The sequence below is a fragment of the Pogoniulus pusillus genome, chromosome 11 (assembly GCF_015220805.1).
Source record: "Pogoniulus pusillus isolate bPogPus1 chromosome 11, bPogPus1.pri, whole genome shotgun sequence".
Lineage (NCBI taxonomy): Eukaryota > Metazoa > Chordata > Aves > Piciformes > Lybiidae > Pogoniulus > Pogoniulus pusillus.
The window spans coordinates 10,303,989-10,319,860 of record NC_087274.1 but is presented as its reverse complement, the minus strand read 5'-3'; the positions used below and the strand labels follow the sequence as shown (position 1 = coordinate 10,319,860).

At 51.1% G+C, this 15,872-nt stretch overlaps 1 protein-coding gene across 6 annotated transcripts in view; it reads right to left on the bottom strand.

Annotated features, from left to right (window-relative positions):
- Window positions 1-4,607: 4,607 nt before the first annotated feature.
- The window catches only part of PRPSAP1 (phosphoribosyl pyrophosphate synthetase associated protein 1), a 32,739-nt gene continuing 21,474 nt past the window's right edge, over window positions 4,608-15,872 (bottom strand). For all 6 annotated transcript variants that reach the window (XM_064150957.1, XM_064150960.1, XM_064150956.1 and 3 more), the window contains 7 exons: window positions 15,309-15,481; window positions 13,951-14,066; window positions 12,964-13,019; window positions 11,987-12,132; window positions 7,120-7,190; window positions 6,342-6,488; window positions 4,608-5,672 (listed from right to left, as the gene is read on the bottom strand). In XM_064150957.1, coding sequence (XP_064007027.1) covers window positions 5,514-5,672; window positions 6,342-6,488; window positions 7,120-7,190; window positions 11,987-12,132; window positions 12,964-13,019; window positions 13,951-14,066; window positions 15,309-15,481 — 868 coding nt within the window. In that variant the 3' untranslated portion in view covers window positions 4,608-5,513. The remainder of the gene's footprint in view (window positions 5,673-6,341; window positions 6,489-7,119; window positions 7,191-11,986; window positions 12,133-12,963; window positions 13,020-13,950; window positions 14,067-15,308; window positions 15,482-15,872) is intronic.

Sequence of the window (15,872 nt, the reverse complement as noted above, 5' to 3'; positions counted from 1 at the left end):
GGGGAGCGGTGGGGTCCGGGGGCTCCCTCCGAGGGCAGCGCTTTGTGGGGGCTGTGCTGTCCCCTTTCCAGGTTCCCCGGCCACCTCCAGCCCCACAGCCGGCTCTCCTCGTCCCTGGAGCTGCCCCCTCCGCAGCTCCCAGCGCCGCTCTCTCACCTCCCGAGCCCCTTCCCGGCCTGAACCCCTCCCCGGTCCCGCACCCCGAGCCCGGCTCCCTCCAGCGCCTCCAGGGACCCACCCGCCCGCCGCTCTGAGCCCGCCCCCTCCTCTTCCTCATTGGTCAGCACCCGTCTCTCGCCGCCGCCCATTGGCTGAGCCCGTCGCCGGCGTGTCCATGCTTACGGGGCGCAGGGGACAATTTAGCGTCTCCCGTCGCCAGGCGACAGTCGCCGCCGCTCTCAGCTCTCAGCCCCGGCAGCTCCCCGGGGCCTTTTCCGCTTTTACACCCGAACGGCAACGGGTTACCGCGGCAGCGGCCAAGCCCGGGAACCGGCGGCTCTCTCCCAGCCTGAACCGGCCATGCCCGGGGCTTGAGCCAGGCGCAGGGACCTGTAGCGGATGCTCCGTCGGGGGTGATGTGAAGGGACGAGGGGCAACAGCTTTACACTGAAATAGGAGAGGTTCTTCACCGTGTGGGTGGTGAGGCAGCGGCACAGGACGCCCAGAGCAGTTGTGGATGATCCATCCCTGGAACTGTTCGAGGCCAGGTTGCCCGAGGCTGTGACCAAGCCGCTCTAGTTGGAAACGGCCCTGCTCACCGCAGGGGGCTTGGACGAAATGACCCCCGAGGGTCCCTTCCAGCCCGGTACATTCTGCGATTCTCTGATCTTTAAGATCACAGAATCACTCCGGTTGAAAAAGCCCCTCAGGATCACCAAGTCCAGCCAATATCCCTACTCTACAAGGTGCACCCCAAACCATAGTGCCAAGCACCACATTCAAACGACCTTTAAACACATCCAAGGCTGGTGACTCCACCACCTCGCTGGCCAGCACAGCCCAGTGCCTGACCACTCTTGCTGGGAAAACATTTTTCATTAATATCTACTCTAAACCTTCCCAGCTGCAGCTTGAGGCCCTTCCCTTCTATCACTACCCTCTCCACAACCTCCTTTCAGGTTGCTGTAGACAGTGATGAGGTCTCCCCTCCACTTACTGTTTCAAACCAACCATCCCTAGCTCCTTCAGTCTCTCCTCATCAGATTTATTCTCCAGACCCTTCACAGCTTCCTTGCCCTCCTCTGCACTGGCTCCAGCACCTCCACATCCCTCTCGTAATGAGGTCCCAACAACTGACCACAATACTTGAGGTGTGGCCTTTCCAGGGCAGAGTACAAAGGGACAAGCACCTCCCTGCTTTGTGGGCACACTGCTTGCTCATATTCAGCTGCTGGTCAATTACAACCCTCAGGTCCCTTTCCAGTGCCTGTAGCACTGCTTGGGGTTGTTGTGGCCCACGTGCAGGACTTGGCACTTGGCTTTGTTGAAGCCCATGCCTTTAACATTGGCCATGGATCCAATCTATCAAGTCCCTCTGTAGAGCATCCCTACCCTCATGCCACTTAACTTGGTGTCATCTGTGAGCTTACTCCTAACACACTATGTCTTCATCAAGGGCATCAATAAACATATTCAGCAGAAGTAGTTCCAACACTGAGCCCTGAGGAACACCACTTGTGCCTGGCCACCAGCTGGATTTAACTCCATTGACCACCACTCTTTGGACCTGTTCACCCAGCAGTGCTTTATCATCATATCATATCATAGTATCATAGTATCATCAGGGTTGGAAGAGATCTCACAGATCATCAAGTCCAATCCTTTACCACAGAGCTCAAGGCTAGACCATGGCACCAAGTGCCACGTCCAATCCTGCCTTGAAGTGCCCCAGGGACGGCGACTCCACCACCTCCCCGGGCAGCCCATTCCAGTGTCCAATGACTCTCTCAGGGAAGAACTTTCTCCTCACCTCCAGCCTAAATTTCCCCTGGCGCAGCCTGAGGCTGTGTCCTCTTGTTCTGGTGCTGGCCACCTGAGAGAAGAGAGCAACCTCCTCCTGGCCACAACCACCCCTCAGGTGTAGACAACAATGTCACTCCTGAGCCTCCTCTTCTCCAGGCTAACCAATCCCAGCTCCCTCAGCCTCTCCTTGTAGGGCTGTGCTCAAGGCCTCTCACCAGCCTTGGCCATAGGAATTCTGTGGGGAACAGTGTCAAAGGCTTTTCCAAATTCCAGACAGACAATATCCACAGCCTTTGCCTCATCCAACAGTCACCTTGTCAGAAAAGGAGATCAGTTTGTCAGGCAGGACATTGCTCTTTGGAGGAGACATAGAATCATAGAATCAACCAGGTTGGAAGAGACCTCCAAGATCATCCAGTCCAACCTGTCACCTTCCTTCCAGCCCAAACCAGTCTGTGATCCCTGCCTGTTGCACAGCCTGGAAATGTCCAAGAAGAGGTCAGGGCCAGCAAGCAAACCCCTCCATCCATTTAATTTTTTGAGGTATCAAATGCCTGGCAGATTTTACCCTCTCTCTCAGACCTGAGAATGGTGAAGCTGTGGCTGACCACATCAGCACATGGATTTCCAGCATTCTTCCACCAAAGCAAAGAGCTACATAAGCATGGTACAAGCAATGCAGACAAATAAATGCTTCCAGACAACCCTGGGAAGTTAAGTGTTCAAAAAATCTGGGATGAATCTTTGAAGCTGAGAGATCCATGAGACAAGCACTTCCAAAAATAATCAACAAGAACTTCCTTTTCCTCTTAGAAACCTCCAGGTCAGACCCTGAAGCTTGAGGCACTTAACCTCCACAGGTGGACAAGCAGGACAGAGACCAGAGGTCTTGCTCCTCCAAAATACAAGATACTCACTTCCAGGCATTGAACCCAAACCACACAGATCTGCTCCCTGAGTGTGCTTTGCTTCTTCCAGGCTGGGAGGTTTGGATTCAAAGAGGGAGCACAGAGATCAAGAGACGGGAACAAGATATACTGAGGCAAGAAGCTGACCCTCTAGGAAGGAGCCCGAGCCTTAGCTCCGTTACCTGGCAGAGCTGCAGGCTCAGGGGCTCTAAAGCCAGTCCCAGGGGCTGCTCAAGCTTTTGAGGCAGCACCCACAACCAGCAGAAAAAGCTGGAGCCCTCCAAGCCAGCACAGGGCCCCACCAGCACAGCATGAGCAGGGGCAGGATCTCAGGGCAGAAGGAAAGTGCTGAGGTCTTATGCTGAGGTGATGGTAACCTTGGCCCAGGCTGGGTCAGGTGGGACAGGTGCTGTATCCTCCTGCACACCAGCCCTAATTCATCACCTCCCCTGACCCAAGGACCCAATGAACACAGGGTGCCAGTCTTCCTAGAGCAATTTGGGACTGCTTTTGGCTTCTGGTCAGGGGAAGGTTCGAAAAGAAGAGGACTCAGGTTGCTGATAATTTGGGCATGTCTCAGAGGACACTGGCAGAACCCTCTGCTGACTGGTGCAGAGGGTTCCACAGTTCCTACCCAAATCCAACCCAGTAAAAACAAGCCTGAATGGGACAACAACACTTCACACACCCTGACCTTGCTCCTGGAAGGTCTGACAAGCAGTTTGAAGGGGAGAAAAGAGCAACACTGCTCAAATTTGTAACATTGGTCTCCAGTTTGAAGAACATGGTCCAGTATTGGCTTAGAAGGGGGCACACAGACATCTGTGTGCACTTCACACACTTGTCAGCCTGCTCAGCCTCAGCAGTACTTCCAGCACTGTGCTACTCCACTAGGCTGAGGAGCCACACTGTGGTCACAGAGTACAGCTGAGACTTGCTGACAGTGCTTTGAAAACGCAGAGAAACCATTACCAGCCTTAAAGCCTCATCCAGCCCTGCACAACCCTGGCAAGATGTGTCTTGGAGGTTTAATCTGTGCTGGATACTGGAGATGACTCAATCGCTTTGGGGTTGTGTGTACCCTCACCAGCTACCAGACACACTGCTCTGCAGGAGAACCCCCCTCATGCCAAGATATGCTTGTTTGCCTGGTGTTCAAGGCTTGTCCTGCTGACAGAGTCACTGCCTGCCCCTTGGCATCGTGTACATTTCAGATGCTGCAGTGGAAGAGAAGGATGTATGCAGAAGCTGAAGGATAAGCAAAACTGAACAACTGCCTGCAAGCGACTTCAGTGCTCTTTTGAGCCTCCAAGCAGTGTTTGTTCTTCACATCAGCAGGGTGGAAAGCGGTAGAGGTTTTGCTGGAGTGTGTTTGTTGGCCTCAGTAAGAGGAAAGATCATGGCAGTAGGGCAACTCCCACTGGCAAGAGGATTGAAACTACAGGACCTTTAAGGACCTTTCCAATTTAAACCATTCTGTGATTCTATAAGCAGATTCTGGGACTTTATTCTTATATCATCCTGAAGATAAAGCCCTTGACAAGTACCTTATGCAGCTTTCTCAAGCATCCCCTCCAGGCAGAGATTAGTGTCATTCCAGGAAGGAACGAGCAGCGAGTCCTTACCTTGCCTGGAAGACAGCTGCAGGCTGACCACGGAGCCTGGTTACAGCACAACCCCACAGCACAGACGCAGCAGCTGTTCAGAGAGCAGAGGGTTCACAGGAGGCACCACCACTGAAAAATCCTATGCTTTTTATTGCAGTGTTAGTGTTTTGGAGAGCACAGCTGTATTAAGAGGCAGATACTGTTCCAACTTCCTCACGAGACTCTGACACAGCTCACCAGCCCCAGGCAACTCCAAACTGCGCCTGCTTCAGCGGCGCAGACAAGCGTCAAAGTGAGGACCTAGACCCTCGTGTGACTTGCCACTGAAGAACAACAATGATCCAAGGCTCACAAAATGAAAAGGCCAGCACATTAACTAGCACCCCTTGCCCCACTGGGAGACGCACATGAGCTGGCTCCCAGCACCCCAACACCAGGGGGTGAGTAGTTCAGGAACAGGCTGCCCTAAGCTGCCCTGTCTGGATGTTCCGCTAGCTTAGCTCTGATCAAAGTCCTCCCTATGCTGTGCAGGAGCTGAAAGGACACTCAGCTGGCAGAGAGCTGCTCTCCTGAGCAGGTCTGCCAGCAGCAACCAGGCCAGCCCAGCACCACCTTCTGCAAGCTCACCCCACAGGCTGTCTCCTCTTGCTGCCCACGCGCAGCAATGAGCAGGCTCCAGTCCCTTCTCAGAAGCTGACAGCTACTTGGCTTTTCTTTCCCCCACTACAGGGAGCACACTACAAAATAAAAAATAATAATAATAATAAAGTAACTTAAAAATTCCACACCACCTCACTCCTCCACCTCTCTTCATTAAGATGTGATCCTCCCCATTGCCAGTGGCTTCTTCTATTCACCTGTAAAGTGCTGGTCAGGTTGGGTTTTTAATCTATTAGATCTTAATGGCTCAAGACTCTGAAAACCTTCACGTCCCTACATGAATAAAAACAGTTGTGTTATGCCTCTAATGTATGGTATTGCCTTTTCATGCACATTTCCTTCTCTTGTGGAAGCCAGCAGAGGGGCAGTGCCAGGTCTAGTCATCGACAGTGATGTTGCGGAAGAGATAGGCCATGGACTCGCCGTTGTGGATCCGTCGGATGGCTTCAGAGAGGATCAAACTGATATCCACAGTCTTTATCTTGGGGCATTGCAGCTTCTGCACCTCGTGAGGAACTGTGTTGGTTACTACCACCTAGAGAGTGCCAGAAAGAACAGACCATAAGTTGTGCTGCCAACAGGGTCACTCACCGAACACCTACTGCTCCATGGGTGCTGTGTACTTGGCTGTCAGAGCTCAGGGGGAGAAATCCTCCTATGTCATTAAAAAAGAAGGTTAAAATACATGTGACAGTCAGTCTGGCCCTCACATGACAGGGGACTGGCATAATCAGTGCTCCACAACAGTCACCTTCACACAGGCTGGTCCGTTTAGATCACAGGACCTGTGTGTGTTCCTAAGGGCAAGGTTTGAAACACTCGAGACACTCTGAATGTACCCAACAGCCCCTCGCTGGCTGGGGCAGAGGAACAGGTAGAAGGTCTGTGCAGTGAGAAAGCAGTCACATGCACCCAGCTGTGGTGAGGGAAGTGCCCAGGCAGGAATGACTAATATCAGTACACTGGGGAGAAAAGATACACTCACAGAGGAGCAGATCTGACCTCCAGCACTCATCACACAGGGGTTTTATGTTGGTTCTTTTTCCAATGAAGAACCAGCTAACCAAAAGCACCTGATGAACCCAGTCACTTCAGAGACGAGCTGTGTGGCAGGGGAAGCACATCAGCCTGTGGGGTTTGCTGCCTTAAATCAGCCCAGCCAGTAAAGCCAGCCCTTGCTCTGCAGCCCAGAGAGCCGACACACCTCATCGATGGAGGACTCCTCTATCAGACGGGGGGCATCTGCTGACAGCAGCCCATGAGTGGCCATAACGAAGATCTTGTAGGCTCCACGTTCTTTCAGAATCTCTGCAGCAGCTACAAAGCTTTCCACATCATCGATGATGTCATCCTGAGAAGAAACAGAAATGAGATCAAAACCAGAAGCTGGGCCACGCTGGCAGAGCAGGAGTGGATCTGCAAGGTACTGCAGCTTTGGCCACGCACACGGCTGATAGAAATCCTCCCTGCCTACTCCACCTGCTGCATGGAGAGCCATCTGCATAGCTTACATCCCTGATTTACAGACCCTTTTGTGTCTTGGAAAGAAGCTGGCCCATGCATGTGCACAACCAGAGCTTGTCTTCAGCAAAGTGGCTTCTGCACAGCGACAGGAGCTGTGTGTTGATTACTCACACTGCAGCAGGGCACAGCAAGTAGGAGAGGCTCAGCAGGCTCTTTTGTTTGGTTTTTAAAAGCCTTTGGGAGGTTTCTCTGCATTGTCTTTGGTTTGTTAAGTACTTGTAGGCACCTGACATTTGTAGATTTAAAGGAGCAAGGAGATTTCAGGGTTTAAAGTGTCAAAATGTGAAGGGTTTTTAGTTGAAAGCTGAAATAACCAAAGCCACCAGCAGAACTGGAGAGAACAGTGGTAAGAATCACATTCCTATCTCTACCCTAGCAGTCCCTCCCACCCTCTGGGATAAATCATCTCAAGATGTTAGTAGAAAGCCACCCCACCCTCCTCTCCATCACACTCATACCACAATGATGGCAATTCTTCCTCCAACATCTCCAACCACAGTTATTGGCGGTTTCTCCTTGGCCATCATCACTAGAGAAGAAGAAACAAAAAGCTCAGGTCAGTTAGTCTTGAGTCAAACCACAACAGCTCCACCACACAAGAGGCTCAGCCCTTGACTACAGCTGGCACTGATGCCCAGATACAGACATGTGGTTTTATGTTATCCTGACACCCACCCGAGAGGGTAACCACTGCTGTAGCCATCATCTTCCTCCTCCCATCAGTAATACTGCTGCACAAAGGTGCAACTCTCAGTTTCTGGGAGCACTTCAGAGCCATTACACAAATCCAAATCTCTTGCCTGTGCAAGGAGAGCTACAAAGCAGCAAATGTCAGTGACCTTCCCCCATGCTTCAGAACAGGACTGGGAAAAAAAGGGATCTCTCATACTGGAAACAACAAATGGACTTCTCTGAGCAGCCTCTATCAAAGGGGACACAGCTTTACACTGTGCAGTTTTTCACCTGCTGGCCTCATGAACCCATATGAAGGACTTGAGACCTGCACTGCAGTTTGCTTCCTCTCTTATCACCCACCACACACACAAGGCTTTCAGAGCATGCAAGAACTATCATAACACCTGCTCAGGCAAAGAAAGACTCAAGGGAAGCTTGCACAAGGAAATTTGCTGATTGAAGTAGATTAACAGAAAGAAGAGGACAAAATCCAGTTCCAAGTCAGATCTAGGAGCTCAGTGCAGCCAGCCACTGGAAGCTAAAATGATACATTGAATGAGCTATGCTATCTGACACACGCTGGGGAGATGTACTGGAAGTTAAGGTTTCACTCCTTCCTGACCCAAATTTGCACTGACATGGTTCATGCAAAAGCTTCCTGTGTAGCAGCCTTTATCTTGAAGTATGAAAACCAACAGGGATCTGAACTTGGAGGTACTGACAGCATCCAGATGTAACAGCTTCCAGCCCTGCACCAAACAGCAATCAGCCTCCAATACTTTGATGTCCAGAGCCAAACCTCTCACTTGCCAGAGAGTGCTGGTTTGTACTGTGAAGGCAGTACAAAAACTCCCAGCAAGAAAAGAACTCAGTGGTGGGCATCCATATCCATATGTCACTAAGTGATAACCTGAGCTGAAGCAGAGAGGAACATGCAGCATTTTCTCCCACTTTTTTGGTCTATCTGCACTCCTCAGATTTTATGCTTTCTACAGAGAGCACAGCAAAGTGTCCTACTGAGCTGCTCTGCATCTTTTCTCCTTCTAAGCTCAGGTCTCTCCAGCATTCTGGCCACAGAGGTTTTTCAAGTCTCAAGGAATTCTGGACACAACAAGACTTTTCTCCTTTAATATAACAGAATGATTTAGGTTGGAAAGGACCTCAAAGATCATCTAGTTCCAAACTGTCAAGCAGCACAAAACCTGAAGTCACTGCCTACCAAAAAGCCTGCCTGAGTATTGACTGCTGTCCTCCTGGATCAAAAAAAGTCCTACCTGAAACTCCCCATCCTGCAAGGCAGGCTGATCCAGAACTATCCCCACAGCTCCTCAGTGCCTGGGAATGCCCAGAGTGCAAGCACAGCTGGCTGAGTGACTCACACTGAGGGAAAGCAATGAAAGCAATTTTGAAGGACCACAGCTCCAAAGATTCCCATGGAGAACTGCTCTCCAGCCTCACAACCTGCTCCACAGCCTGCTTCTCTGTAAGCCTACAAAAACTGGACACAGAAGGTGCCCAACAGCTCTGCTCTGACCCAAGTTCTGCCACTCACTGTTGGGGTTTGCAGTTCAAGTCACAGCTAGCTTGGAGTTAAGAGTTAATCGCTCCTGGGAGCACAGATGGCCCAGCCCCCCCCACCCCCCCTGTGATTTCTGAGGCTCCTATCAAATGCAAAGTCACGTCCTGAAGGGAAAATACTCTCAGGAGAAGGAAGAGTGTTTGTAATAAAATAAGATTAAGCATCACAAGAGACAAACAGACCATAAATTTCAATTACAGGCACTGCCTACCTGCTTAGATTAGTTATTAGTTGATTATCAAGCTTGGACAGGAACAAGACTCCTGGTGGGAGCTGTGAAATACCAGCAGGGTTACATCTGGCTGCCATCCTACCCTTCCATAGAATCAACCAGGTTGAAAGAGACCTTCAAGATCATTCAGTCCAACCCAGCCCTCTCCAGTCAACCAGACCATGGCACTAAGTGCCTCATCCAGGCTTTTCTTCAACACCTCCAGGGACAGCAACTCCACCACCTCCCTGGGCAGCCCATTCCAATGCCAATCACTCTCTCTGCCAACAACTTCCTCCTAACATCCAGCCTAGACCTTCCCCAGCACAACTTGAGACTGTGTCCCCTTGTTCTGTTGCTGCTTGCCTGGCAGAAGAGACCAACCCCACCTGGCTACAGCCTCCCTTCAGGTAGGTGTAGACAGCAATGAGGTCTGCCCTGAGCTTCCTCTTCTCCAGGCTGCACACCCCCAGCTCCCTCAGCCTCTCCTCACAGGGCTGTGCTCCAGGCCCCTCACCAGCTTCATTACCCTTTTCTGGACACATTCCAGCACCTCAACATCTCTCTTGAATTGAGGGGCCCAGAACTGGACACAGCACTCAAGGTGTGGCCTGACCAGTGCTGAGTACAGGGGCAGAACAACCTCCCTTGTCCCGCTGGCCACTCTGTTCCTGATCCAGACCAGGATACCATTTGCTCTCTTGGCCACCTGGGCACACTGCTGGCTCATGTTCAGCTACTCTCTACCAGTAGTCCCAGGTTACTTTCTTCCTGGCTGCTCTCCAGCTCACTCAAAACTCACTCAAACCCAGCTATCCACCAGAACAGAAAAGTGGAGAGAGAAAAGCAGCTCTCTAGAGAGAGTTTTGGATAAGTTTGCCCCCTAACCCACCCCACACCTCACCCACAGTCTGGCTGTGCTACACATGTGCCTTAGGCATGCAGGATTGTTAAGGTCATCAGTCTGCAGGAGATAAAACAGGCAAGTGGTGACACAGCAAATTAGTCTGTGTTTGGAGAGATGAGCACTGAAACCAATTTCCCACTGGGACAATAACTAAACTGGGCAAGGGCACATTTCTGGGTGAGCCACCACTTATGGAGCTCTCTAGCAAGCACAAGCTCCCACAGCTGAGCTTCCCTAAAGTGGCATAGCTGGAAATCCAAATGCAGTCACATCAATGCCCTGGTAGCAGATAAATGTCTGCTAGTGTACTCCCACTTGGAGTACTGTCTGCTGGGGGCTCCAGAACTGCACAAGAAGGATTATCAAGCTGTTAGAGCCAGTCCAGAGGAGGCCACAGAGATGCTTAGAGGGCTGCAGAAGCTCTGCTGTGAGGACAGGCTACAAGAGTGGAGGCTCTTCAGCCTGGAGAAGAGAAAGCTTTGAGGAGACCTTATAGTAGCCTTTTAGTATCTGAAGGGGGCTGCAGGAGGGCTGGGGAGGGACTACTGACAAGGTCTTGTAATGACAGGATGAGGAGTAATGGGTTTAAACTGGCAGAGGGGAGATTCAAACCAGATGTTAGGAAGAAGTTCTTGCCAGTGAGGGTGGTGAGACACTGGCACAGGCTGCCCAGGGAGGTTGTGGCTGCTCCCTCCCTGGATGTGTTCAAGGCCAGGTTGGATGAGGCCTTGAGCAACCTGTTCTAGTGGGAGGTGTCCTGCCTGTGGAGGGGGGTTGGAACTGGATGAGCTTTGAGGTCCTTTCCAACCTAACTCTTTCTATATTCTAGTCATATTTTGGAGGACAGCATCCTCTTCAGAGTGGGAGGGGAAGGGAAAGGCCAAGAGTAACCAGGCAAATTCCTGTTTTGTTGGAAAGGTGTGAAGAAATCCCTTTGCCAATGAAGATGAAGTCCCAAACCTCATTCCTAAACCCCACCTGTCCCTCCAGGCCCAAGCAGAGGCTCACCAGCATTGCTTAACTGGTTGTATCACAGCAAATGACAACTGGGGTAATGGAAAACACCTACAGTCTTACTCCTCTCCCCTCCATGACCTGCCCACAAACAAGTTGGATGTTCTCCCTGAACTTCAAAGGAGGAGAGGAGACACTTATCAGCAGCTCTCACCACTGCTGGTACAATGAAGCTTGGCTGCATGATGGAGCCATCACTCCCTACCACATGCAGCAGCAGCAGCCACCTTTCCCACAGTCCCTGAACTCAGTTCTGTCCCACCACCCTCCTCCCAACAGCTGAAATCCTTCCAAGAGGGAGCTGGATTTTGCCTGCAGAGATGTTATTTGGCTGCTGGAGCTGCAGGAGGGTTGGCATTTCTCAAAACACAGGTTTTCTCCTTTTTTCCCCCCACCTTGCTCTGCTCTCAAAACCAGCAGCTTGGCAATAGATGGCAAGAAAAGAGGCAGAAGCTCAGCACCACTCTCAGAGAACCTTTTCACCCTAAGCACCATAAACCTCAAGACCTTCTCAAAGCAGACACTAGAACACAATCACTCTGCTGCCAAGGTGAAGAAAATTTCCAGCAGTAGGAATGACTACAGCAAAAGGGAGAAGACAAAACCAGCCCTCCCCTCCATGGTGGGTACAGCAGCCTGTCCCAGTGCCTGCTCCCATAGCAGTTCCACTCTTTCACTTCTTTCCTGCTTCATTAGCTCCAACAGTTTTGCTGCTAAGAGCTGCACAGGCACCACCTTTATCAAAACTTTGTCACCTGGCACTTGCTGAGTGGGCAGAGCCAAGGAGAACACCACCAATGGCTCCCCCTGCACCTTCCCCTGAGAAAACTTCCACTTGCCCCACAGCCATCAGGCTGGTTACACAGCCAACCCAACAACCCAACAGCCATTTTCCCACCCAACCATGTGGCTGCTGCCCAAAGAGCAGCTCAGTCTTACAGGGCAGCTCCAGCCCAGGGTGCACGGTGGCATTTTTGACCATGGGAGGGGAGTGTCGTCCATCGTCCATGTCCTGCTCTGTGCACTGAGCCTCTCCGTGGATCACTGCCAGCCCCAGGCGGAGTCTCTCGGCGTAAGACTGGGCCCTGCAGGACAACCACAGCATGTCAGGAAGCTGTTAGGTTGATGCAACTCCACAGCCCAGTGCAGCAGACCTCTCCCAGACCCAACAGAGCAAGCAAAGGCCGTTCCCCAGCAAGAAACTTCACTGGAAGCAACTTTTCGTTCCTCCTCAATATCCCAAAGCCCAAGGGGTAGAGCATCCACTCCTTTGCCCCACCACAAGGGTCTCCTGCTGCTCTTCCACATGGTGCTTTCTGAGATGGTCAGGCCACTGCTGAAACTCATGCAGCAGGTCTGACCCTGGCAGCAGCCAAAGGACCTAGCTCTGCAGCTGTAGAGACCTCCAGAATCTATTCCCACAGGGGTGGGACAGCAAAATTCAGCTGCCCATCTGCACTACAACAGATGTCCATCCTGCTCCCATCCACAAAGGGCTTATGGACCAGCTCATAGAACCATTTTGGTTGGAAAAGACCTTTAAGTTCCTGAAGTCCAACCATTCCCTAACTCAAACAAGCCTGGTGCTAAATCATGTCCCTTAGCACCACATCTCTGTGTCTTTTAAACACCTCCAAGGACAGGGATTCAACCTTCTCCCTGAGGACCCTGCTCCCAGTGTTTCAGAACCCTTTCAGTGAATAAGTGGCTTCTAATATCCAACCTAAGCCATTTCCTCTTGTCTGTCACTTGCTGCTAGGGAAAAAAGACCAAGCCCCACTTCACTACAACCTCCTTGCAGAGAGTGGCAGAGAGCTGATCCATTTGTGACCCTTCTGTATTTTTCCTGGTGTATTTCCCACCATCCCAAACCTTCCCCAAGTTACTTTTAACCAGCTAGTAAAGCATCCATTTACCTTTTAGCTGCATCAGGAGATTTGGCTACAATGACTGCATTTCTGTAATCTGGAATCTGGATGTGACAAAAAGTTCTTTAAGTCAAGAGCCTCTTACTGGTGAGTAACTGGTTTGAGACACGGCTGAACAATCCCACCCTTCCCCAGACCCAAATCTCCACCCTGTGGCAGCTGCATCTCGTTTTCAACCCCAGTAGCTTTGTATTCTGCCCCAAAGGCAACACCACTAAGTTTAGCACAGGCAATGCTGCAGGTCCTGCAACTCTGCCTCCTTCCCAGCTGGTGCACGCAAGTTACGTCTGCAGTGCTGAGTGCAGCTCTTGGAGACACAGGGCACAGCATAGAGAAAGAAGGGGGTGGTGTGGTGATGGGACCTGGGGGCCAGAAGTGAGAGCCAGGCCAGATGCTGGCTCTCACCAGCATGCTAAGCCCCTGCAGTCCCTGTGCAGAGCAGGCTCTGGCCTTCTGTTCCAAAAGGGCAAAGGTGAGAACGTTCAGAGTGTTGAACCTAGCCCACACGGAGCAGCTGCAGGGAAAGGTCTGAGCCCAGAGACTGCTCCTCCAGTGTGGGCATAAATCATCATCTTTGGCACATGGGAAATAAAACCTCCTTGCCCTGCCCCCAGCCCTGCTGTGCTCAGCATTTCCTACCCTCAGCTCAAGACAAAGTCTATCAATAATTCAGGGCAGGCAGACATGCAGTGCTGAACAAAGGGCGAGCAGAGACCCTGCCATAGGATTTAAAAGGCGATTAGAGGCAGGAGCATAAATAACAGAGCAAAGCTCATCTTCTGCTTATGGCCAAGAGCTCAATTCCCACCCAGGTACAATCACACAATCCATCCTTTTCCCAGTTTCCTAAGAAATGTGGAATAGGTCCCACCCTGTGAAGGAATTCCTGAGCAGAGTGACAGCCCCAGGCAGAACACAACCTCTGCATGCTGCTACCACACCAAGCTGATAGGTACAGAACGAGAGTAACCTCACTTCTTCTTGTATATACTGCAGCAAGAAAGGGGAGGCTCTCAGGTTGTCTACTGGGAAGCTGAAGAAGCCTTGGATCTCCTTTTGGTGAAGGTCCATAGTGATAATGTGTGTTAAACCTAAGGGAAAACAAACAAACAATTCATTGGAGGAGGCCTTCAGCAACCTGGTCCAGAGGAAGGGGTCCCTGCCACAGCTTGGGGGGGGAGGGGTTGGCACTAGATGATCTTCAAGGTCCCTTCCAACCCATGCTGTGAATCCAGGAATTCACAGAACCATTCAGGTTGGAAAAGACTCTGAGGATCACCAAGTCCAACCAATATCCCTGCTCTATAAGGCTCACCCTAAACCATATCCCCAAGCACCACATCCAAAATGACTTTTAAACAGGTTCAGGGTTGGTGACTCCACCACCTCCTTGGGCAGCACATTCCAATGTCTGACCACTCTTGCTGGGAAAACGTTTTGAGATGACTCCCCACGTGGCTGGAGTTCATAGAATCAACCAGGTTGGAAGATACCTCCAAGATCATCCAACCCAACCTATCACCCAGCCCTGTCCTATCAACTAGACCATGGCACCTTCTCAAATGCCTCCATTTCCCAGACTGGTTTAGCTATTACTCAGACTATTACACCATGGGATAAAGAAGGCATAAACAAACGACATGAGGATGTTCCAGAGACACCATGAGGCACAGGCATGTGACAAGCCACAGCACTAAGCTGATGCTGTACTGCAGTCTGACACTTCTAGGCCAACTCCTCCCCAGGTACAAGTTACAGAGAAATACAAATCAAGATCTTCAGCCTGGAGAAGAGAAGGTTTCAAGGAGACCTTGTAGTGGCCTTCCAGTATCTGAAGGGAGGCTTACAGGACTGAGGAGGGACTATTTACAAGGTCCTGTAATGACAGGAGAAGGAGTAATGGGTTTAAAGTGGTAGAGGGAAGATTTAAACTGGATGTCAGGAAGAGGTTCTTTACAGTGAGGGTGGTGAGACACTGGAACAGGTTGGCCAGGGGGGTTGTGGATCACAGAATCACAGAATGTGATCAAAGATCACATTCTGTGATCCACAACTCCCCTGGAGGTGTTCAAGACCAGGTTGGATGAGGCCTTGAATGACCTGTTCTAGTGGGAAGTGTCCCTGCCTATGGTGGGGGGGTTGGAACTGGATGATCTTTGAGGTCTCTTCCAACCTAAACCATTCTATGATTCTAAGCTGATGAAAATGGATTCCCCCCAAAGTGGCTCAAGGGTTCAGCAGCACATTCCTCCACACCCAGCAGAAGGACAGACACCCTCTGGGATGCCCAACAGCATCCCAGCCTGCCATGCTGCTACTCCTGGGACACTCACCTGCCTTGGCAAGCATTGAAGCCAGCAGCTTGCAGACTATGGAGCCTCTCTTTCTCATTTTGCTCTGTTTGCTGTAGGGGAAGTAAGGGATGACACCGATGATGTTCCTGGCACAGGAGGTCTTCAGTGCATAGGCCATGATCAGCAGCTCCATGACAGCAGTATTCACATCCCTGGGAGATTTGAAAACCATTCTGAGTATCAGGAGGTGTTTTTCCAACCCAACTCTTTGCCCCACACCTCTCCTCAACAAACTTCCAAGCCAATAATGCTGCATCTTATCCTGATGCATGCAAGACCCAGACTGTCACCGTATGGCTCTTTCCATCACGTCCCATCACCACCAGCTCTCATGTGTGCCAGACACGACTGCAGCACCCAGGAGATGTGGGGTGCAGTTTGATTTCTGCACTCTAATACCAGGTGCATGATGGCTTCCCCTCCATCATCACAACAAACTGAAGTCAAGACCTTTTTCTTCCTTTCTGGTGGAACAAATGTCACCTCACATGCTGTGTGATGACACAAAATGGTCTATTGTGAGAAGTAGCACACATGCAGCCA